The 25,119-nt window shown below is 38.7% G+C and overlaps 1 protein-coding gene across 1 annotated transcript; it reads right to left on the bottom strand.

Moving 5' to 3' along the window:
* Nucleotides 1-1,138: 1,138 nt before the first annotated feature.
* Nucleotides 1,139-24,889, bottom strand: LOC121454325 (cytochrome P450 2C70-like). The gene is made up of 9 exons (XM_041661610.1): nucleotides 24,686-24,889; nucleotides 22,631-22,793; nucleotides 19,674-19,823; nucleotides 15,819-15,979; nucleotides 10,795-10,968; nucleotides 9,687-9,828; nucleotides 5,753-5,940; nucleotides 2,687-2,828; nucleotides 1,139-1,552 (listed from the first exon to the last, which is right to left on the bottom strand). The coding sequence occupies exons 1-9, from the start codon at nucleotides 24,851-24,853 to the stop codon at nucleotides 1,371-1,373; spliced, it is 1,470 nt and encodes a 489-aa protein (XP_041517544.1). The 5' UTR covers nucleotides 24,854-24,889; the 3' UTR covers nucleotides 1,139-1,370.
* Between the last annotated feature and the right edge of the window lie 230 nt (nucleotides 24,890-25,119).

Here is a 25,119-nt window from a genome sequence, read left to right as displayed (position 1 = left end):
CAAGAAGAATTTCCCAATCACTCTGTTCTATTTGTCTTCACAAGGACTTACAATTTCTATCACTGATATATGTACACAAGCAATGGTGTGGGGGCAGAGGTATGTAAGAATGCATAAGGGGCAGTATTTATATACATGTACATGTACGTGTTCACAGAGGAAGAGCATATACAGACACACATGTAAAACAATTTCTAAAACTTTAAATAAAATATCATTTGCATATGACAGGATTTTTGTACTGGAAAATGTCACTGCAAGGCAACCAACATTAAAAATATATCAAAGAATTCAATTTTTAGCATGCTCACATGTTTGATCAAGTAGTTTTTAAATAGGTCTATAAGTTAGATTAATAATTACATAATTTTTAATGTAATAATATTCAGTATTTCAAAAATAACAATTTATATTTACTATTGAGGGGCCATTGCACAGCTAGCAAGCCACTTAGAAATAGTATTGAAGTCATTAAAGATATGTGGCTATAGTAACATATGAAGGTAATATTTCAAAACTAATCTAAAAATTATTAAATATGGATATGTATTTAAATGGGAAATAAGTTTGAAAATTATGTAATAGACAAAGAGTAAAATATTATGAGTTATGTTTGTGTGTTTTTAAAAACATCTATGATATGTTGTTATACAAATGGCAATTCTAAATCATAGTTCACTTAAAACCCACATATGCAGATATTTCGGTTTGTATATATGAGGTTATATGGAATCATACATCAAGTGTGTAGAGGTAGCTCTGGAAGGAGATAAGAAAAGGGTATCCTTGGAAACTGGGAAATTTAAGTTTATCTCATGCTACTCCCCTTGGTAAGCATGATTTTCCATTGTATCTTCTTATGTGCATACATATTTATCTGCCTATATGTTTACAAACATAACCATGCACATCACTTTTAAAATTTATGAAGAAAAGACAAAGTGTATACATGACACACTGTCAAGAGATATTCTCCTAGATAATGACACAGGAATGAATGACAGTTCAGTTCCATTGTCCATTAGCTTTTCTGTAAAAGCACAGAATAAGTCTGCTTGCTAACTCTTACTAGAACGACATGATTTGATAATGCATTTTCAATTTGGATTGCACTCAAATGAAAATGTAACTAATGATCTGACACACACCACAACAAAAATTTTATTATTACTGAATCGGTGAGGCTTTTTTCATATGTGGAAACTGGAACTTGTTCATAAAGAATTTCATGAAGAAATTTTAGAATATTTCGGAAGTAGCAGGTCTGCCACTAAGAAGAACTGCAGAATGCAGGCACATAGGACACAAAACCCCTGTTTGCTGACAAGTAAAAGCAGGGTCTCAGTCATCAATGAGAAAGACCACCCACTTCAGATTGGAATGAAACAGAGTTCATAAGAAGGAGGCAAAGACAATAAGCCAGTTTGAACTGGGGTGGTGTCGATGTCCTCTGGATTGACGAGAGGTTTTAAAGTAAAATTCTGTAAAATGCTAGTCAGGATTAAAAACATCTCCGTGCGGGCCAGACCTTCTCCAATACAAGCCCTTTTTCCTAAAAAAGACATAACAACTGGTAAGTCATTAAATTCTGATTTTGAGTTAACACACATGGAACACATGATAATGATAACTAATTAACCCAGACTAATTACCAGACAACTGACTGTATTTTTGTACTGCTCTGTTTTCTTTCCCATCCTTCCATTCCTCAAGACAAATCTCTTTTTTCTTTTCTTTTTTCTTTGCTTTGCTTTTCTATTCTTTTCAGCTATTTCTTTTTGGGGAGGTAATTTTACATTTTTATATTTCATAAATTAATATATTTACATCATTTTTAAGCCTTCCTTTCCCACTCCAAGTTTTTCTGTGTCCCACCTCACTCTCAAAACATTCTTTTCTTTTCTTTTCTTTTCTTTTCTTTTTTTTTTTTTTTTGAGACATTGTTTCTCTATGTAATAGCCCTGGCTCTCCTGGAACATGAAATTCTGCCTCAGCAGAACAGGTTCCAGTCCTGCCTGGTTCTTGGTCTATTGAAGGCCACTTGCTTGTGTCAGACTTGTAGTTTCCTCTGTTCCCAAGGGAACAGTCTCTTCCTTTTTTATTACTTTAATCATCATTTTAACATTTTAATCATACCTTAGAGTGTATCAATTTTTCTTTTCTTAGACCCTTTCAAACTGAAAGAAGACACTTAATGGTACTTCCTGCGAGCAACTTCTGCAGTCTGACCATTCAGCTTGGTGTCCTTCAAAAACACCAACTCTGCAAACTACTCTCCCTGGACTCCCCTGGAGGACCTGAGAAAAGCACATTTTCACAGGGTACTATCTTCTCCTATTCGTTTATCCTCTTTGTTTCTTTCCAACACTGAACCCCTGGATCTGAGCACTAAGTTGCTACATTAAAGTGTTCCTTGGATTCACAGTGACCTGACTCCTCTGGGTAGAGAGAAATGCCTCAGAAGAATAGGATTTCTTTCAGAAAGAGCTCTTGATAAACTCAGCTATAGGTTCAGAAGCAGGGCCAGTAGGTGGAGCCTGTAATCCAAGGAGAAGCAGCCTTTATCTTGGGGTTGCTGCCTCTGGCCTCATACAAATGGCTCTCCATGCCACCCACAGGAGCCTCCATACATGACCCTTCTCACCTCACCTGGGTCCTAACACACATGGAAACAAGGCTCACTTGCCTGCTGAGAAAGCCAAGAAGCAGTCACTCTTCTTGAAGTTGCCTTTCTCATCCAGAAAGTGACCGGGGTCAAACTTCTCCGGGTGGGGAAATTCTTTGTCATCATGTAGGACAGAAGTCAGACTTGTCATTACACTTGTGCCCTGAAAGAAAAAGAACAAAAGTTTGGCCTTGGAACCTGAAAAAAAATTATATGTCTCTCATTTGATCTCTTTGTTCTGTGGATGATGAGCAGATTGAGGCAAAGAGGGAAAGAGGGAGAAGTCATTTGTTCTTGTCAAAAAACATCAATACCAGTACTGACAGATTTTGTATCCAATAATTCTCATTCAGGGACTTTGTGCATTGACCTCATCACAACCAACATCTCTAGTTTGTGCTCTGATGCCAGGAATCTACAGAATTGAAGAAGCTCCCTGAAGTGCATCCGTCTTGACACATTCAACAGTGTCATCCCACAGGGCAACGCCATTGAAAATTCATCTGAACTTGGTGGAGGAGTAGAGAGAAAGATCGTAAGATCCAGTGGGGATGGAGGACACCAAGGAAACAAGGCCTTCTAGACAAACAGAGCTGGCATATTATATAAAGTCACAGAGACCATAGCAGCATGAAGAGTACTTTAACAGGTCTAAGCCAGGTGAGTTCTCAGCACTGCAGGGATAAGCAGACATAAGTCCCAATCCCTAACCCAGAAACTATCTTAAATTAACAACTATTGACTTAGGAAAAACTAGTTTCCTCTAACAGTCTCAGTAGGGAAACAAACCGCACTTTAGGCAGGACCAATGTCAAGCAGTAGATGCCCAATGCAAGAAGAACTCAGGTGTTTGTGGAAGGCTTGTTTGTTTGTTTGTTTGTTTTTTAATGCTTTCTCTGGGAATTCTTTTTTTTTTTTTTTTTTACTTTCAGGTCTTTGGTTTATATAGTATGGTATCTGATTTTGTTTTTAAGTGGTTTCTGTGCATGTGAATTTGTGCATCCATCTGTATACGTTCCATGAGCTTTTCATTTGGAACTTTGTTCTCTGGTTTGTTCTATTCTGGTTTGTTTGTTTTTGTTGCTACTTGTTTGGGTTTTTCTTGTTATTGTTGTTGTTGTTTGCTTTTGTTTGTTTTGGGGGATTGATTTTTTGGTTTTTGTTTTGATTTGATTTTTTGAGACAGGGTTTCTCTGTCTAGCTTTGGTGTGTGTACTGGAACTTGGTCTGTAGACTAGGCTGGCCTCAAACTCACAGAGATCCACCTCCCTCTGCCTCCTGAGTGCCGAAATTAAAGCTGTGTGCCACCACCGCCCAGCTTGCTTTTGGTGTTATCTAATGAGTTCATTATCTAATGAGAGAGAGAAAGAAAGTGTATAGATTTGGGTGGGTTGTGAGGTAAAGAGATCTGCAAGGAGTTGGGGGAGGGAAACCCATAATTAAAATACATTATATGAAAAAATATGCTTTAATTTAAGAAAGGTAAATTCATCTCATTTTTTCATTCTGGAAGAATGAATGCGCATCATTTTTGAAAACCTCATTGCCATTTTCTTCAACAACCTTCAATGTTGCATAAGATTAAGAACCTCCCATTAGTAAACTTGGAAAAGGAGAAATGCAAGCCATAACAAATGAAAAGCTATGAGCCAGTATGATTGTATAAATTTAGAGTGGTCATACAAAACTTCAAAATATAGCTATTATAAATATATTTGAGCACTTGAAAAAATAACTGTAAAAGAATACAGGAGACACTACATTTCTAAGTGAAGGAAGTTCTTATTAATATATCCAATTACTACAAAGTATCAAATATTAGTAAATAGGGAGTCAGCTGAGAGACTCCACATGATGATCTATAATCATAACACACATACGTGTTATTAGAGTAGAATTTGGAAAAACTGTGAATAATCTTGAACATGGAAAGTTCTTGAAAAATTAAAATATTACAGAATGGGATTTTCATTATCTTGGTATTATCCAGAGGGCAGGTTCCAGGAGAAAGGATTGAAAGACTTTATCTTGGCTCTATAGCTTTAGTCTCTCTCCCTTATTAAACAACCAGTGTCAAGCCTACCCTATACGCCCACACAGAAGCCAAAGAGAAAAAGGGTACCTTCCAGAAACAGAAAGACCAGAATAGGAGAACCCTAAACTTTGATGGTGAGATCAACAAAATATTTGGCAACTTCATGAACTAAGCGTATTTAGGACAAACATTAAAATTGTATAATGAATTATTCAAAACATCCACTAATACCACTAGCTAATACAAAAACAACTTCAGAGAGAGAGAAGTTATGTCTTTATCTCCAAAAAAATTTGGGGCTCAACTAACATTAATCATTAGCATTTATAATATAGAGTCCGGTGAGATGGTTCAGTGGAGAAAGTACTCGCCAAGCAACTGTGAGGACTGGGCTTGTATTTGACTTGATTCCTTAAACTAGCTCTGTGATACTTTTAATCTGCAGTTAATTGTAATAAAATGAGTTTATTATTGGTAAACCAAATACTAAGTGCTGGTTAAAACTAAATAGAAAATGGTGGCTCAAGCCTGTAAATGCCAGTACTCAGGAGGTTGGAGCTAGGATATTATTTTTAAGTCCAGAATAAGACCAAGTCTCAAAATAAACTGTGTTTATAAAAACAATACCAATACTCAACTTACTGAGCTACATAGATGAGTTCCACCAAACCAAGGAAAAGGAAAGATATTGCTGGATTGGATTTCTTCTAAATAAGTCAAACAGAAAGCACAGAGGGAGGAGGGAATACAGAATTGTGGTTAATTGACAAGAGTAGTAAAACCCCCTGGAAAGCAAGAATGTGGACAGCAGATTGAACTAACAGGCGGGAAGCATATGGACATATCAATGGACTGAAAAGACTGTGAGAACCCAATCATGTTAGAAAACCATATCAACAAATGACAAACAAAGGAGCAGAGCATGAGGGGGCTGAGGTGGCTGGTGTGTGATTCTGGCATCTTTGCGGAAGGTCAGGTTTTATGTAATCATATTACTTAATTGTTGACAAGCAAAGATGCACGGTGAGGAACACAGATGAAATAGATCTCACCTTGGGAATGTGGTATCCTCTGAATTTCACGTCCTGTGTTGTTTTACGAGGCAAGGGAATGGGAACAAAATCAATGTATCTCTGGATCTCATGCAGCACAGCTTCTGTGTAGGGCATGTGGTTCCTGTGCTGCATGCAGGGCCTCCGATGTCTGCCAATCACACGTGCAATTTCTTCCTGAATTTTAGCTACCAGGGTAGAAATCATGGTTTTTATAAAAAGGAAAAGAATTATCTTTTATATAATTCTTGGTCATTTTCAAGTTGTAGAAGGAAGTGGAGAGATGAGGAAAACAAGTTCCAACATTTCTGCAAGACTAGAAAATCTAACACACAGATGACAAGAGTCTAAGTATAAGATACTAGTGTATATAACATAAAGTGCTTAAGACTATAAACACTTTCAGCAAAGCATCAGAATATAAAGTTAACATATAAAACCAATACCTTTCCCATATATCAATAACAAACATACTGAGAAATAAATTAACGAAATAAACACATTCACACTATCCTCATACACACATACACACACACACACACACACACACACACACACAAACACAGGGAGAAACAAGCAGTGGGGAAAAAATAAGACTGTCTTTCCAATAAATGTTGTCAGCTAAACTGAATATCTATTTGCAGGAGAATTAAATTACATGTCTTTCACTCTATGCAAAAATCAAAGTAAATCAAATCCTTTCATTAATGCCTGAAATGTTGAGACTTCTAGGAAAAACCTCAAAGATAAACTTAAAGAAATAGGTATAGGAAATAACTCTTTGAACAGAGTTCTGAGAACAGGGCATTGTCCTCAAGAATTAACATATGGGACCAAATGAAATCAAAAGAGTCTACATAGCAAAAAAAAAAAAAAAAGTTTAAAAAAAACTAATAGAAGAGTAAACACAGAATTCCCAGAATAGGACAAACTCTTGGCCAACTATTTTTCAGACTAAGTTTCAGAAATTCAGAAATTATGAAGAACTGTAATCACTAATTGCTAAACAAAAAAAAATTTGTCAGTCAGCAAGTGGATAGATTAAATGAATATAAAGTTCTCATAAGAAGAATCACAACTGGCTAAAAGTGTTTGTTTAGGTGATTAACAACCCTAGTCATCAGGAAAATGTAAATTAAAATTACTTTGAGATAGCATCTTACACAAGTCAGAATGACTATCATTAAGGAATCTGACAACAGATGTTGCTGTGAATGTGAGAAAAGGGACCCTTTGCCTTGCTGATGGGAGTGCAAATTAATACAGCCATTATGGAAAACATTATGGCAGTTCCTCAATAAGCTAAAGAAAGATGTGTCACATGAATACTCCCAGATATATATCCAAGATCCCCATATGTTACCACTGACACATTTATATATCCTTGTTTATTGATAACAAAAAATGGAGCTGGCCTAGGTGCCCATCAACCAGTGAATGGATGGTGAAAATGTCTACATATACAGAATGGAAGAGTTTTCAGCTGTAAAAGAAATGACAACATAAAATTGTTCAGTAAAAAAATGGATAAGGAAAATATAATATTGAGGTAGACTAAACTCAGAAATGAGAAACCGCATGTTCTCCCTCATAGGGGAACCCTAACCTACTGTGTCTATGTGTATGCATGTAAACAGTTGTGGCACGTGGAGACAAAGCAGGGGTATTATTAGGTGATGAAAGAAAACAGAAAATTGATGTGGAATTTCCCTCTGTATGCTATGATTACCATTGATTAATGAAGAACTGCTTTGAATCTATGACAGGGCAGAACAGCACTATGTGGGGAAACCTAGGCTGAATGCTGGGAGAAAGAGGGCAGAGACAGAGAGAAGCCATCGAGCTGCTGGAGACAGATGCTGGAAACTACCCGGTAAGCCACAGCCATGTGGCATTACACAGATTAATAGAAACGGGTTAACTTAATATAAGAGTTAGCCAATATGAAGCTAGAGATAATGGGCCAAGCAATGATTTAATTAATACAGTTTCTGTGTGATTATTTCGGGTCTAAGCTAGCCAGGCAGCCAGGAACCAACAAGCCGCCTCCACCAACAGAATATAATAAAAGGAGCACATGGGCATGATGGAGGAAAAGATGCTTGGAGAAACAAAGGACTTAATAAATAGGACTCCAGTTGCTAATGAAATAAAGTCAGCAATTGATAAGAACTTCATGAAATTAAAAAGCCTCTTCTTTGCAGCAAAGGAAATGGTTGATCAAATGAAGAGGCACTCAATATAATAAGAGAAAGTCATTTTCAACTACACATCTGATGCAGGGTTGATATCTAGAATACACATGAACATGAAACTCTAAACACGAAACAAATAATCCAATCAAAACATGGGCTATAGTTCTGAACAGAGTTCTTAAGAAATGAAGCACAAGAAGCTTGTAAACATTTTATAAAGTCTGGTGTGGTGGTTTGAATGAAAATGGCTCTCATAGACTCATAGGGAGTAGCAGTGTTAAAGGTGTAACCTTGTTGAAGTAGGTACGGTCTTACTAGGAGAAGTTTACCGTGGTGGTGGGGGTGGGCTTGGAGGGTTCAGAAGCTCAAAGCAAACACAGTGGATCACTCTCTCTTCCCATTGCCTGACATCCAGATGTAGAACTGTCTGCCACCTCTCCAGTACCATGTCTGCTACCATATTTCCCACAATGTTGATAACAAACTACACCTCTGAACTGTAAAGCAATCCCAATTAAATGCTTTCCTTTATAAGAGTTGCAGTGGTCATGGTGCTTTTTCACAGTAATAGAAACCCTACGAGACATGGCCATTTCACCTGTAAACTGTCAACAGCTATGATAACCCACAAAACATCTGTACAAGACTGGTCCCATCAACCTTCCCTCTGGAGGATCTATGGGGAGTTAATGTTTCCTGGGATGTAAACAGAGATTCTCTTGAGTAATGTAGCCACTGGTCAGTTGTTGATAATCTAGTAAATAACACTGATGTGGGATTCCCTTCTGTATGCCATGAATGTTTTATTACCATTGGTTAATAAAGAAACGGCTTTGGCCAATGGCAGGTTAGAATAGTGCTAGGTAGGAAAACTAAACTGAATGCAGAAAGAACACTGAGTCAGATGTCATGTGGCTGCTGAAGGAGAAAGACACCAGAGACTAACTGGTAGGCCACAGCCTCATGGTGATACACAGATTAATAGATTAATAGATTAGTGATAACCAATTAATTAATTGGTTTATTTAAGATGTAAGAGCTAGCTAGGAATATGCCTAAGCTATTGGCCAGTGTTGTAATTAATATAGTTTCTGTTTGATTATTAGGATCTGGGCAGCCGGGAAATGAATGAGCAATCTCCATTTACATAAAACCTTACCAATGATTGGGTAAATAAACCTAACTAACTTTTGGCTGATTGTAAAAAGACAAAAATCAGACATAAAGTAAAAGGGACCAGAAAGGAAGAGTACGGCTATTACTGGGAGAGAAGGGGAGAAAGAAAGTGCGGTGGAGTATAATCAAATTAACTATATGTGTATGAAACTGTTGTAATAACACACATCATTGTCTATAATTAATATATGCTAAGAAACGTTTATATGATATATACTTTCTGTAAAATAACTATTTATTATGATGTAGGGAAAATGTAAGGAGAGACTAGTTCTATTTGGGCCCTAAGAAAACTGCTATATATTTGTCTCAACCTAATCAAGAATTCTGAATCATAGCAGGGAGAATAGTGATCACTGCCCTTTCATCCCTTGCTGCAGCTTAAATATTTTATTTTATCTTTATTATGATCTAGTTTGAAGTGAATTAATCCAGCAGGAGGTAAGTGCACTAATTATGCAAATGTTGCTAATACAGTGTCCATTCTAGGAAATAGTGTAAGAGTTGCTAGTGCTATCTGCCCATTTCTACGTGGACATTCATCTGTCCATCTATGATCATACCTGTGACCTCTGGGTGCTTCAGCAGGAGTAAAAGCCCATATTTCATTGTGGAACTTGTTGTCTCTGTGCCCGCACCAAAAAGATCCAATATGGTGGTGACCAGGTTTTCCATGGTAAATTCTGACTTTTTATTGTCTTTTTCCTAACAATTACAGTTTATAAGAATTAGTTTTGCCTGTTTGAATATTTGTTAGTTTTAAAGGCTTACAGATCATAAAATAATTCAATATGAAAAAGAATTTTATAGGTAAGCTATCTGTCGTCATGGCCCTAAGAAATGCATGCCTTATATCCTTCCTATTGCCATAGAATTGCTGATTGTGTCTTTATGTGTATACAAGCTGGAAACTTTGGAGAACGGCAGAAGAATAAACAAACTGATGCAGAAAAGTACATAATAGAGACTCCTTTTACTTCACTTATTGTAGTGTCTTTTTTGGACCACGGGGGTAGTTTAAGACTGGTCCTTAATGCCCACAAAAAGTGTTTATCAAATCAGTTACTGGTTCCATCAGTTTTAGCCCCAGTAAAACTTTATTACATTTAAAGTCTCAGGAACTATACACATACAAACTCCATTGCTATTTTTGACCAATTCAGTCCTTATGCCCACCACCATAATTAAAATCTATGTCACCTTCTCAAAGATAGCTCAGCTGAAGACTGCAGTTACCATCCTCTAGCATATCCTCCTTTTAGACTAAACTGAAGTTTCCTCAAATCTGAACTCACCTGCAAAGATTTCCTAGAGTCTCTTTAAAGAAAAATCCTGTGTTCCATAAGTATTTACACCTGTTGTTTATGGAGGTTTGTTTACATATAAGGGCAAGTACTCATCACTCTTGAATGGGTGTGTATGTGTTTTCATTTGCCTCAAAGTAAAAAACAAACCTAGAACACGGTAAAGGTAGACTTCCTAATTCTAAATAACTGAGAATTTTAATGATCCCAATATATTCTAAATGATTTGCCTTAAGAAATTAGTTCAATGAGCAATGAATGTATCACTAGAAGGAACATTAGTTTGAACATCCCACTTTTACCAAGAAAAAGAAAACTGAGTCAAAATTCCCACAAATATGAAGTAGCAAGTCAGGATCTCTTATACCTTTTCCATTCTAATCAGAAAATAGTCAATGAAGTCCTGAGGGCTACTGAGGCTCAGAGATTCTTGATGACTTTTTATTTCCTTCAAAACAAACTCTTTTTGTTCAGCTACATATTTAAAGAAGTTTTTGTGGCTTCCTGGGAGAGAGTATAAAATAGGGTAGGCACTGCACAGCTGGAAGAGAAAGAAAGTTGCATTAGTGTAAACAATACACCTTCTAGGCTTTGGTTATCTGTCCAACACTCCAAAAAAGTGAGTTCCCCATGTCTCCTGTGTTCCTATGTGCCTGGCATTTAGAGAAGGAGGCACAGAATGGATCAAATGATCAGAGTTGCCATGCGCACCGCTTGCACAGCAAATACTGATCACATTCAATTCCCGGCAGCAAATCTCCAGCAGAATGAGTAGGCTAATCCAAGTGTCCCTTCTGTTGTACTGAGAACTCTGAGATGCACAATGGCTAGTCAAATTCTGAGAACACATATCAGTGATAGCATGGATAGAGTGGTTTTGGTTTTTATCCCAGTTGTATATCCTGCATATGTTTCTCCAGTCACCTGAAAACTGCAACTCCAATAGACATGAGGAAGTGGAAGGGGGACATCTCATGAGGTTCCACTCAGAGATGAGTCGGGACTGCTGGGAGAGGGAGAATATGTGGTCTCTGGGGAATGTCTCCTAACACTAAATGGTTAGCCTGAAATTATATCCATACAAGCAACACTAAATAAATCAGCGGTCTATGTTTACATATTGTGGTCTGGGGGGGGGGGAATGTGGGATGTGTTTCTGTATACATGTTGCTTTCGTTGGTGAATGAACAAAGCTGTTTTGACCTTTGGCAGGGCAGTATATAGCCAGACTGGATGAGGTATAGGGAGAGAGTAGGTGGAGTCAGGGAGATGCCATGTAGCTGCCAAGGGAGGCAGCCACCATGTAATTGGCCAAAAAGCAAGAGGTAACAAACCATGAACCTCGTGGTAAAATACAAAATAATAGAAATGGGTTAATTAAAGATATAAGAGCTAGCTAGAAATACACCTGACCTTTTGGCCAAAGAGTATTGTAATTAATATAGTTTCTGTGTGATCTCCTCTTCTCTGGATCATCTAATTAATGCCTAAACGAATGTCTGATTATCATAGTAGATAAATGAAAGTGAAAAATTCATAATTTTCAACATAATATCATTAGTTATTCTCTTATCTATTCATCACTCCTCAGGATCTGGCTCTGTTCTTCTAAGTTACTTTCTGGAAAGGCTCAGATCAATTCTATAAAAAATGAAACACTTGAAACAGAACAGGCTATTAACTTACTAAATATTCTAAGGTAGTAGCTCATAGAAATGTTCTCTTACCTATAAAGAGCCTACCCAAATTATTTTTCCACCAAATAAAGTGCAAGTAAATTGTTTATTCCACACTATTAATAATTGACAGGTCACATTAACATTAATAATTGGCAGGTCACATTAACATTAATAATTGACAGGTCACATTAACATGTTACTTGCGATCTATAAAAATGAAATAACTCCTCTTTTATGACTACTGTAATGTTCTGTCTCTTTAAGAGACAAGCCACCCCCACTCCCTTCCTGCTTTCAGCGTCAGACCCCTATTCTCTCTCTTCCTCCAGTCCCCTCTCTCCCCACTTCTCCCCTTCCCCCCTTTCTCTCTTCTCTCTCTCTTTCTCTTTCTTCCTCTCTCTCTCCCCCCTTCCCCCCTTTTCCTTCCCCTCCATAACACCAAATAAATGTCCGATTTTATTTTGTATGGTGTGTCTATCTCTGTGCCTCCCACCTGCCACCTGCCCACACTGCTGCCGGGGACCAGCCAGCCGCCACCTGGCTGGGGACCAGCCACCTTGGTTTGGGGACCTGCCGCGTGGTCTCTACCCCACAGCAAGCTGCTGGGGACCCGCAGCAAATCCATTACAAACTCCATGGGTATTGCCCAAAGTTACCTCCTGATATCCTATAGGGTTTCTTTTAGTGCTTTTTTTAAACAGCATTTGAAAAGGACAAAGAGTATATTTACATGCAAATTCCACATGCTCCACAAAAAGATTGTACCCACACTGAGTTATACAGCTCAAAAAATTAAATTCACTGTAATCAGTCAGCCTTATTAAATGTTCCTAATCTATTGACTATTTTTTACCGATTCTGTTGTTTATTTAAATTTGGGGGACAAGTTTATTGAGTGGCCTAAGAAACAGTTCAGCCTTGCGGTAATAATGGTTTGCACCATCCACATCCAAAATGGGTATCTCTAAGAAAGATTGAGGCTCAACATTAACTGACCTCATACATAAATCAACACATGAAGGATAGAGATGCACTGAGAATAGAAAGTGACCTAACTGGGCCGGGCGGTGGTGGCGCACGCCTTTAATCCCAGCACTTGGGAGGCAGAGGCAGGCGGATCTCTGTGAGTTCGAGACCAGCCTGGTCTACAAGAGCTAGTTCCAGGACAGGCTCCAAAACCACAGAGAAACCCTGTCTCGAAAAACCAAAAAAAGAAAAAAAAAAGAAAGAAAAAAGAAAAGAAAAGAAAAGAAAAGAAAGTGACCTAACTGGAAAGAAAAGGAGCAGAAGGATTGTGGATGTAGAAAAGATGTAGTAGAAGGAAACATTTGCAGCGAGGCACTTGAGGATGGAGACTAGTTAACAAGAAGGAAACATTTGTAATGAGGTACTTGAGGCTGGAGACTGGTTAACAAGAAAGAAACATTTGCAGTGAGTTACTTGAGGATGGAGACTAGTTAACAAGAAGGAAACATTTTCAGTAAGGCACTTGAGGATGGAGACTAGTTAACAAGAAGCTGCAATGGAAGGAGCATAAGTGGTTTGTGACAGAAATGAAAATGGAAATAAGTGTGAAGAAGGGTTAGTGTGCTCCTTCAGCTCAGTTTCCTTGCTTTAAAAGTAAATAAATCAATCAAACTTTATTGAAACATGACAGTATAATACGAACTGCAGTCACCTCAGCTACTAAAAAATATTATCAGGAAAAAGAGCACATAGGAGAATAGCCAGGAACAGTGGCGGCCATTATTGGTAAAAGGTGGTACCTATAAAATTTCTTAGTCCTAATGAACCTCTGATTGTTATTTTGGATTAAAATAGATTTTCGTATGATGATAAATTCCTAATGTTATGAAGGTATACTCAGGTTAACAAAAATTAAATTAGAGATGCTTTTTTAGACAGAAGGGGGATATGAGGGCTCCCAAGGATAGATTGCATAATGTTTACTAACTTTAAATTTTTAAATGCTAATGAAGCAGGGACCACAACTGCTGAAAGGCATTGGACTGTGAAAAAAAACTGAACTGAATCAGCCTGTATACTACAAGAATGTTTTAACATCAGAATGGAAACCAAGGAAGGTGTTATGACTGGGCCACAGTTATGCTTATGTTTCTCCAGGAGACATAAAGTGGTGAAGAAAGAGATGCAGAAGGACCTTAAAGTAGAAGGCTGCCCCTCTTACCTGGAGACAGCTAAAGAAATTGGCTGGTGAGGGAAACAATGGTTTGATTGGCTGAGAAATCTGTGAAAGCTACAACTCTATGTCTTGCTGTGCTGTCCATGGTAACCGTACAGGTAATAAGAACCAATCACACATATGGGATCTGTATTCTTAATCCTCTAACTTGCATAGGAGTAAATTTGGAAGATATGGATATCCTACTGGCAGTTAATGGCTCTTCTCGGTCCTTATGAAAACCAAGGACCTGCTGAGCATATGCAGAGGGTAAGGAAATCATAAATTATACCACGGAAGTGTAATTAATTCCTATTTGTATGGGTAATGGAACTCAATATCTAAATATAACTTTCAGGTATAGCTGCCTATGTTTAATACTACACAGGATTTTTATGTGTTTTATATATGGTTCATGCATCTGGTTTTAGAGGATAGGAGATTCATGTCACCAGATCCATAAACCTGCTGTTTTGTGACAGGTGGGTTACAACAAGGAATCTGAGTGTTTACATTGGCAACAATGTGAAAGTGAGAACCCTTGGGTGCTAAATAATATCTACCATGGAGAAGTTAATTGATTGGAACCTGAATGGCTTCCCTCAAGGCAAGTATTCTCAGAAATGAGGTGGCAATGGTATAGTTTGAATGAAACAGTGGAAATCAGTTCTACTCTGAATAACCTGTTCAATGGCATGGTGTTGAAACGTCAAGCTCCCTTTTGGAATCTGGCAATTCAAATTAATTTGTGGAAATTAGTAAGTACCTTTTGACCTCTTAAAGCATGGTAAAGAAAGTAGAACATAAATAATAGTAAATATACTTTGTCCTTTAGCTTAGATCAGAATAACTTTTTGGTAGCATGTGTTCTGTTACCTCATTTGTCACCTCAGAAAGGGCAAAGCCAGCCTTCTAGAAGCTAGTAAAACTGTTGAGGCCATGGCAAGACTCACACGCGATGATTCTAGTACAGCAGCTCACTGAAAGAGTGCTCATAAGAACTTGTCTCATGATAGAACTGCTCATTGCTGTACTTATGAGAATGATTATATCAACCGCTGCTGCACTACAGCTGAACTGGTACATTATAAAAAAAAATTCAAACTGTTGAATTCATTAAGCAGGCACGTATCTGTTATTGCAGCAGCTCAGAAGGCGGATCAGAATAGTTATGAGTTCAAGGCTAGCCTGAGCTATATAATGGGAAGAAAGAAGAAAGGAAGGAAATAAAGGATGGAGGGATGGAGGAAGGAGAGAGAGAAGAAAAGACTAAAAAAGGGAAGATGTTCTAAGAAACAGGGACACCTAGAAGACAAAATGCACAAGTCAGGACACAGCCTTCTTATTGCACTCTACACCTGCAAAAGTCCTTTCATTTTCCCAAATTCACACATATGCCCTTTTTTTGAAGCTAAAAACCACCTCGGCTCCACAATAAAACTGATATCAAAACACGTAAAGCTTTTGGATGGTAACGGAACAGATTTAGGTCACATAATGTTTTCACATAGAAATAGAATTGGATCTCACCTGAACCCAAGGTGAGGCTAAAACTTCAAGAGTTCTATAAAGATGTTCCACTAACTCTCGCAATATCTCATCATTGTAGTCAAAACGGTGCTGGAAAATGACAGCAGAGATTACATTGCAGGGAACACAGGTCAGAAGGTAGCTGGGGTCGCAAGGAGATCCTAGAACAAAGGAAGTCAGAAGTTAACATGCAATCCTCAGACAGACCCAGAACTTTGAAATAAAACAGTAGGGCATGTGGGCGACCTCGAGAGGAATCATCACTGTGACCTCTGTAAGCCTGAGAGACATTTTATTCTCTGTCCCCCCAAACAATCTATCTGATGTACTTCAGCTAATTTGCGGCTTAAAAATGTTCTCTTCTTTTTACTGGGATCCTAAAGTCCTCATTCTAAAGAGGAAAAAGCAGGAACTTAGATCATTTAAAAATATTTATAAACGGGTGAAATTTTAATCTATGTGTGGAAGTTCCTCACAGTACACATATAAATTTTAGTAACTTCATTTTTTTTAAAATCAATTTCTTTTCTTCTAAAAACTTACAGTATGTTGCTGTGGGCTAACGTTCTTGTACCCTGAAAATATTTGTCACTGTATTGGTTTAATAAGATGCTGTTTGGCCAGTAGCCAGGCAGGGAGTACAGGTGGAGCAAGCAGACTAGGAGAATTCTGGGAAGAGGAAAGGCTCAGTCTGCAGTCACCACCCAGATGCAGAGGAAGCAAGATGAAAATGCTTCTGTCAATGGTATATTTTATTAAATCCCAAACATTCAAAACAGCCAACAGGTGTGAAATATTTTAAATTTGTGAATGAGACATTCACAATCTTGGCAAACCCATGATACATCTTAAATTTGCAGCTTATCTGCATTCACAATGCCCCAGGCAGTTCCATAAGAATGATGGCTCCTCAATTTCCTAAAGAAGATGGAAGGGCACTAAGTGGGGGTTGCCATGAAGCACATGAGGCACACTGACTGAAATCTGCTTTGCAGAAAGAAATACAGCTCCTTCTATTTGTGGGAAAGCTGAGCTAGCAAGTGAGAGCCTTCTGTATTAGAGAAAGTGAATATATCAACTTATAATTATCTTCTAAATACAAATCTCAATTAGTTTTAAATTAATTTCTAACTGTATCATAAGTGTTTACCCTTATAATTCATAGAAACTTCTTTTTTAACAGGTAGAAACTGTTACAGATATCTACTACCAGCCAAATTGCAGAGAATGAGTGATTGTGGGGTACCCAACCCTAACTGATACATCTGCAATGCAGCCTCTACACATAGACTCAGGGAAACTTATGGAAAAGGAAGGGGAGAGAGTGGTAAGAACCAGAGGACAAGGACACCAGCTGCTAGAGAGAGTCCCAGACATAATATAGGAGATCCTCTCATGACTTCTCAACAATATGGTTTCCTGAATAAGAACAGCATAATGACACCAGTTGGCACACAAGCAACAGGGGAAATTCCACATCTTCCTAGCTCTAGATGAATTCCAATTTCTGGATTGGTTAAGAAGTTGGTAGAGGCTGAGGAGTCCCTGTGTCAGCCCAGTTTACAAGCAATCAACAGCTGTTGAGAGATGGAGAATCCTTCCTCCAAGGAAAAATTCCTTCAGAGGTTATCCAATCCCAAGTATTCAGCTCTGGATGCAAGTATATACAAGCAATGCTAAATAGACTAAGCAGATGTGTATACATGATTGATATATACATATATATTATCAAAAATTACAGAAGAAGAAATCTTTAATTGGGGAAGGCTAGGGAAATGATATAGACTAGGACTCATGTATCAAATTCTCAAAAAAGAATTTTTAAACCTATGAACTTCCAAATTCCAAAGTCCACATAATCTCTCATAAAAGAAAGACATCAATAATTTTGGGGAGTGAGGTAAGCCAGACCCAAAAAGAGGAACATGGGATGTACTCACTCATAGTTGGTTTCTAGCCATAAATAAAGGACATTGAGCTTATAATTCATGTTCCTAGAGAAGCTAAATAAGAAGGTGAATCCATAGACAAACACATAGGCATCCTCAGGAATATTAACCTTCATCAGGCGATGAAAGGAGACAGAGACAGAGACCCACACGGGAGCACCGGACAGAAATCTCAAGGTCCAAATCAGGAGCAGAAGGAGACGGAGCACGAGCAAGGAACTCAGGACCACGAGGGGTGCACCCACACACTAAGACAATGGGGATGTTCTATTGGGATCTCACCAAGGCCAGCTGGCCTAGGTCTGAAAAAGCATGGGATAAATCCGGACTAGCTGAACATAGCGGACAATGAGGAATACTGAGAATTCAAGAACAATTGCAGTGGGTTTTTGATCCTACTGCACGTACTGGCTTTGTGGGAGCCTAGGCAGTTTGGATGCTCACCTTACGAGACCTGGATAGAGGTGGGCAGTCCTTGGGCTTCCCACAGGTCAGGGAACCCTGATTGCTCTTTGAGCAGATGAGGGAGGGGGAATTGATCGGGGGAGGGGGAGGGAAATGGGAAGCGGTTGTGGGGACGAGGCAGAAAATCCTTAATAAATAAATAAATTTAAAAAAAAAAAAAAAAAATAATTTTGGGGAGGTGGGGCGGGGAGATCAACTGGCAGAGGGAATTTGCAACTATGTTTAGGAAAGCACACTTAGGATAATTCAAAGGGATTTTCCTTATGTAAGGTTGATAGAAAGCCTGAAATAAGTCTATTAGCCAGAAGTAAAGCAATGGAATAAACTACACTGCATCTGAATCAGCACAGTTCTGTATTATATAGCTACTAACACTCTAGAGTTCCTCGAAAGGATAATCAGCATATAACATTTGAAATAAACTCACACAAATAATATGCACAATGCATGCAGCATGTTCTTTTCCATTTCTGCACATGTGGAGCATAACATGTTTCTTTGTACCACCCAGATTAGCTTCATTGACACGCTCCATTCGTTTCCACATATCTATCCTCATATCAACCAGATTATACAAATGCTACCTGTAATCGTTGTATTTCATGTACTACCAAAAAACTGTTGATTTTAACTGTTAAAATGCTTTCAAAATTACAGAATGTTGGCTTAAAACACAATGATTCACCACAGAAAATAAAGTAACATGATGTTAATCATGGTCTTTCTTTTGAGACAGGGTTTCTCTGTGCTGGAGTTAAAGGCATGCTCCATCACCACCCAGTGTTAGTGGTGTTCTTAAAAGCATTTAGATACTGAAGTTCAAAGTCAGATCTATCTTGCAACCCTGACTCCATCCCCTTCTACCTGCTCTCCTGCCCATATTTTCTCCTCCTCCGCACCCCAAACCTACATGTGCACACTCACTTATGCACTGAGACTTCTTCTGAAGCAGGGCCGTCATTTCATGTTTTCCCATGTGAATCATTGCTCCTGACACACTAGATAATTTGGTCACCCTTTAATGCTTCTCAAAAAGTTGTTGAACAACTTTCTTACTTCTTTTCCTCCCAGGTGCATAACTAGTCATGTTTTTACCCTCCTCGTGCAGGTCAGTGTGGTCCTGTTTCTAGATAGAGCCTGCCTATGTAAGGTGAATTCTCAGTCTGCTTTCATAGCTAATCTAAAAAGCATTTCCTGTTCCTGTAACTTCTCTCTCCTTCCAGAATCACATGAAACCAGGAACCATGGATAATACTGGAAGTTAATTGGGCAAAAGCTGGTGAGCCTGGGTCCTGGGAAGGCAGGCAGCATCATTTCTTACCGTCCTTATGTGATTAGAGTAACCTTCAATTATACTTCTGACTCCATGACATTTATAAAAAGCCTACTTATAATAAGAGTTCATCTTGCTCATCTAGTAATTCTAGAAATAGATACTCACCATTGGTTTTTCTCAGTGCTTCCAATAGATGAGAGACTTCCTCCTGAATTTGGTCTTCAATAGTTTTCTTTCCCATTCCCATAGACCGTAAGACCATGAGGGAGAAACGCCGCGTTTGTTTCCATATTTCCCCATCGCTGAAAATGATGCCTGTTGGGAAAAAAATGATGTGAATTCTAGTGGAGAGTATTCATCACAGGAAATGATATTGACTCTTGTGCTTGCTTAAATTCTTGCATGTATTGTGTGATCTGTGCATCTAGAAGTTCAACATAAATTCTCTACATTCAAAACGTGATCAAGGCAAAAGGTAAGCCCATTAAAATAAACTGGTCAAGGAAGTTTTAGACAACAATACAGAGGAGCCAAAGATCCCTTGTCATTTTTGCCAGAACTCAGTGTTCCGATAGAAGACTGGACAGTTTTATGCCAGACTCAAAATCAATAACTGATATACAGTTAGTTTCCAACTCTCAGTGTTTCAACTTCTGGCTTCTCTGTAATGAGTTAGTAGAAAATAGCTACATGATTGGTATAAACCATAATGTGAATATTGAATGCTCCTCTTTCTTTGGTTATTATATTCTATTATAATATGTTCCCCTAATGTTGGACAGCAAGCCAGACTTCCGAATCAGCCACACAACCATGGAAGATAGTAACCCATACTCTCCAATGTGCCATGTGAGACCGTGGTGTGTTTTGATTAACTACGGTAAGTAGTAAGTACATTTCCAACTTAGACTAGCTTTCATTTAGATGGATTTGCAGGGATGTAATCTCAGTGTGACCTGAGAAACTTCTGAACTTGCTTTAGAAGCATTTCCAATTGATGGAAACAGTTTCCTAGGGAAGACAATTTCTTCCATTCTGAACATTCCTCAGGTGCATGAAGTTCTGTGTGTAGTGTTGAGGATTTACAGTTCCCCTCACCATTCACTTTGGCATGTCTATTGGTGACATCCTTTTTCACCTCATATTAGGGAAGTCATGTTAGTAAGACTTCTGACACTATTAAGAGACACATTCTCACAGCAAACTCCCTAATCCTGTGGTTCTTCCATTCTTTCTAGCTCCTCTCCACAGTGTTCCCTAGACCTTGGGTGCAGAAATATTTTGTAGATGTTTCCATTAGGACTGGGCTCCACAACCCTGAGTATTAACTAGTTATTCAATAGCAAATGGTTAGCCCTGAAAATATATATACAAGTAACATCATACAGACTTAGCAGGATATATATATAGACATACATATATTTAGATTTTATATATATGCATATATATATTCATACAATGACAACTACCAAAAAAGTTAATGAATTTGAAAAATAACAAGGGGGAGTATATGGGAAGATTTGGAAGGAGAAATTTTGTAATTATATTATAATAATGTGAAAAATAATTTAAAAGGAAAAGAGCGTTTCCATTATCAGGGAAGTACACAAACACCGAGTGTCCCTGAGGCACTCTTAGGGGAGTACGGCTGTGCTTTATTGTTCCTTTGCATTGTATTCAAATATTCCTTATGACTTTTAAAGATAAAAGACTGAATACAAGTGTGTAAATATTCATATTTATACTGGTCCTCACGCTATACACACATAAAATCAACTAGATTCATACTCAGACCAGGAGACAGAACATTTGGTGACTAAGATAGTTTGTCCCTTTCATTTCTTTTCTCTGTGTCAGTATCTTTATCATTATGCCTTGACTTTAATATAAAATGAGTACGCTGGAGTCATAAGTTCAAACTTAATACTTCATGGGGACACTGTGTGTAAAGTTAATCAATTCTGAAAATGGTTTAACGATCCCTTATAAGCAGCACATATCATTAATGATCACTAGAGGTCAGAGGAGGGCCAGAAATGGTGAGAAAAATGAGCCAAATTCATCAGTAGGTGCTATATCTGTTTGCTGAAATGTCACACCAAATGCAACTTATATCTAATAATGCATTATAATCAAAATTTACCAAACATAAAGAAAATGAACACATTTACAGGGTGTAGTCAGTAGTTCAGTGTGTCAACTTGACACAAGCTCGAGTTATCAGAGGACACTCAGTTGAGGAACTGACTCAATGAGATCCAGCTGTAAGGCATTTTCTCAACTAGCAGTGCAGGAGGGCCCAGTCCATGGTGGGTGGTGCCATCCCTGGGCTGGTGGTTCTGGGTCCTATCAGAAAGCGGGCTGAGCAAGCCCTGAGAAACGAGCCAGTAAAGCAGCACCACCGTCCCCAACTCCCTGCCGTGGCATCTGCATCGTTCCTGCCTCTAGGATCCTGCCCTGTTCGAGTTCCTATCCTGACTTCATTCAATAATAAATAGCAAATTGAAAGTTTAAGTCAAATAAACCCTTTCCTCCCCAACTTACTTTTGGTCATATTGTAGCAATAGAAGCCCTAACTGTAAATTATTTGTTTCAAGTAAAGGAAGCCAGACTCAAAAACAAAACAAAAAACCAGCAGTTTTCTGTTATAGAGTTCTAGAGTGTACATAGGTGGCTGCACCTATGCATGTGAGTGTGTGCATGCTTGAGTATGCAAGTGTGTGTGTGTTGTGTGTGAGTGTGTGCATGCGTGAGTATGCAAGTGTGTGTGTGTGTTGTGTGTGAGTGTGTGTATGTAATGAAAGAAGAAAGACTATGAGAGAGGAAGGAGAGATCTAGGAGGAGGGGATAAAAAGAGAGGCTAATATGTGAAAGCAGAGATGGGCTATTGGGGGAGGGAAAGGGAATCAGTAACACAGACAAGAAGAGGGAGAGCAGTGGGCAGATGACAAATCAGAAAGAACAGAGATTTCACAAATATGACATAAGGAAATGCTTTTCCTGTGCTATATTTAAATTGTTTCCAATTTTTACAAATAACTCAAGAATTTATAAATTTCCTTGCCTTTGCAACTTTACTGCCGCATGTGTAGACCTGAATGTGCCCCAACACAGAGACATACCTAACCCTTGGTTTACTTGACTTAATATTGACGATTGTGTTTTGCCAGAAAACTCATCTCCCCGGTCAATCAGAGCTTCCTTCAATACATCGTATCCATACAGCACCACCGTGGGTTTCATGCCCAGATAAACGGTGAACACGGGGCCATATTCTTTTGCTAGCTGCAAACAGAGTATAAGTGGTCAGTGAGGGAATTATTTTCATTCATACTGAAGAGACGTTTCAATAATCACATGTTCATTGACTATAGACCCAATAGTTTAATAACAAATGACAGTTAACAGCCATTATCACTATGCTCTTGCCGACATTGTTACTAGTCCTCTTCTATACAATAGAGATTGTGATACGTATTTGCTCAAATTTTACTTTTATGCTTTCTTGTCAAATCTACATTTGCATTAGATTTCTCTTCCAGCCTATTCTTTTTTTTATTGAAAAGAAAAAAAAATTTCCACCTCCTCCCAGCCTTCCATTTCCCTCCCCCTCCTCCCGCCCCTCTCCCCCTCCCCCCACTTTTCTCCTCCTCCCTCTCCAGTCCAAAGAGCAGTCAGGGTTCCCTGCCCCGTGAAAAATCCAAGGTCCTCCCCCCTCCATCCAGGTCTAGGAAGGTGAACATCCAAACTGGCTAGGCTCCCACAAAGCCAGAACATGAAGTAGGATCAAAACCCCGTGCCATTGTCCTTGGCTTCTCATCAGCCCTCATTGTCCAGCATGTTCAGAGAGTCCAGTTTTATCCCTTGCTTTTTCAGTCACAGACCAGCTGGCCTTGGTGAGCTCCCAATAGATCAGCCCCACTGTCTCAGTGGGTGGGTGCACCCCTCATGGTCCTGACTTCCTTGCTCATGTTCTCCCTCCTTCTGCTCCTAATTGGGACCTTGGGAGCTCAGTCTGGTGCTCCAGTGTGGGTCTCTGTCTCTATTTCCATTCATCGCCAGATGAAGGTTCTATGGTGATATGCAAGATATTCATCAGTATGGCTATAGGATAGGGTCATTTCAGGCTCCCTATCCTCAGCTGCCCAAGGAACTAACTGGGGACATCGCCAGGGCACTTGGGAGCCACTCTAGGTTCGAGACTCTTGCCAACCCTAAGGTGGCTCCCTTAACTCAAACACACATATGCACACACATATACATGTATACACATCAAACACACTTATGCACACACATACATGTATACACATCAAACACACATATGCACACACACATACATGTATACACATCAAACACACATTCACTCTTCACTTGGGTCTGATGGGTAACTAAAACCAAGATAAATATTAACATCTCTGCCTTCAGCTTATACCTCTCTCCATGATCTTAAATTGTGATTCAGTTACTGTTGTACTCGGTAAGCACTCAAGTGTTTATATGAAGTGGCTAATCCTCCTACTTCAATGTTGAAGCCATTGACATGATTGAAGTCTTTTCAACCTCACAGGTTCTGTTAGAGCCTCTATAGCACCCTACAAACCATCCATAATTATCCTAAACCACCAAAATTCACAGAGCTCTGTAGGCAGCTCCCTCTATGAAGGAGATACCTCCAAAAAGGGCAGTTATATTATGGGAACTATAGTACTCCTTCCAGAAAACCAGGAGATTGCCCGTGACCAGTTGAACAACTTCCTGAACACAAAATGAAATCAGCTTCCTCTGTGCCAAATGAGCATTGTCCTCTACCCTCAAGGACCAGAAAACTCAACACTGATAAATTTTTAAAACTGTGTTATGCAAACTCCTCAAGTCTTGTCTTTGTTTTTTCACATGCAAAAACCCTCAAGATTGTCAACACAAAGAAAGCCTCTGCTTTTCTCTCTCAGAGTGGTCACAGTAATAGTAAAATACCTTTTCTTGCTGTACAGTTAACTTCTGTACCCACACTTCTGTTAAGGCAAGTGGCTAAGACTATTAAGTTGGGACCCCAAATGTTAGGGTTTTCTTCTTCATTCCTGGTAGCATCTCCAGGAGTCTAGGATCACATTTTATTTGTGTTGAGGATGTATAATTCACTCATTGAAAACCACTGAGAGGAAGCTAATCACTCTTACCGTTCTCAGAGATTTGCTGATATTTTTAACATCCACTTGCAGAATATTTCCAACAATTGGAAGAGGAGTGGGTCCAGGTGGGAGCTTTCCTTTGCTCCGGTGCTGATTCCATAGGAAAAAAAAGATCAAACAAGACAGGCAAATCCCCAAAATGGTAAAAAGAGCCATTGGTTCACGTTGAACAAATGCAATGGAAAGTTTGCTCTCCAAGAGTCTATAAATGCAGCTCCAAAAAGTACACAGTATTTGCACTGGGGGTGGAACATCTCTCTTTAGTACACTTTGGTCTGTATAAACAAAACTGCCCATTTCCTAACAGTTTTCTGTGTGTTTGCCATTTCACTTTAACACAACACTCCCTTCTTTAATGTGTGTTATAAATGGCTGGGTTTTTTTTCGTTTTATTCATTCATCTCTTAAACAATACATTCTGA

The sequence above is a fragment of the Microtus oregoni genome, unplaced genomic scaffold, assembly GCF_018167655.1.
Source record: "Microtus oregoni isolate MIOR12 unplaced genomic scaffold, Mior012 000012F_ref0000307, whole genome shotgun sequence".
NCBI lineage: Eukaryota > Metazoa > Chordata > Mammalia > Rodentia > Cricetidae > Microtus > Microtus oregoni.
This window is presented reverse-complemented; position numbering and strand designations above follow the sequence as displayed.

What these genes read in the sequence shown, in the direction of transcription:
- LOC121454325 (XM_041661610.1), bottom strand. Translation starts at nt 24,853, where the DNA reads ATGGCTCTTTTTACCATTTTGGGGATTTGCCTGTCTTGTTTGATCTTT. An exon ending in TAGCCTCACCTTGGGTTCAG is followed by an intron (nt 10,969 to 15,818) that starts GTGAGATCCAAT and finishes TTTCTCTTCCAG; the next exon opens with CTGTGCAGTGCCTACCCTAT. An exon ending in GAGGATACCACATTCCCAAG is followed by an intron (nt 2,829 to 5,752) that starts GTGAGATCTATT and finishes TTTTTCTTTCAG; the next exon opens with GGCACAAGTGTAATGACAAG.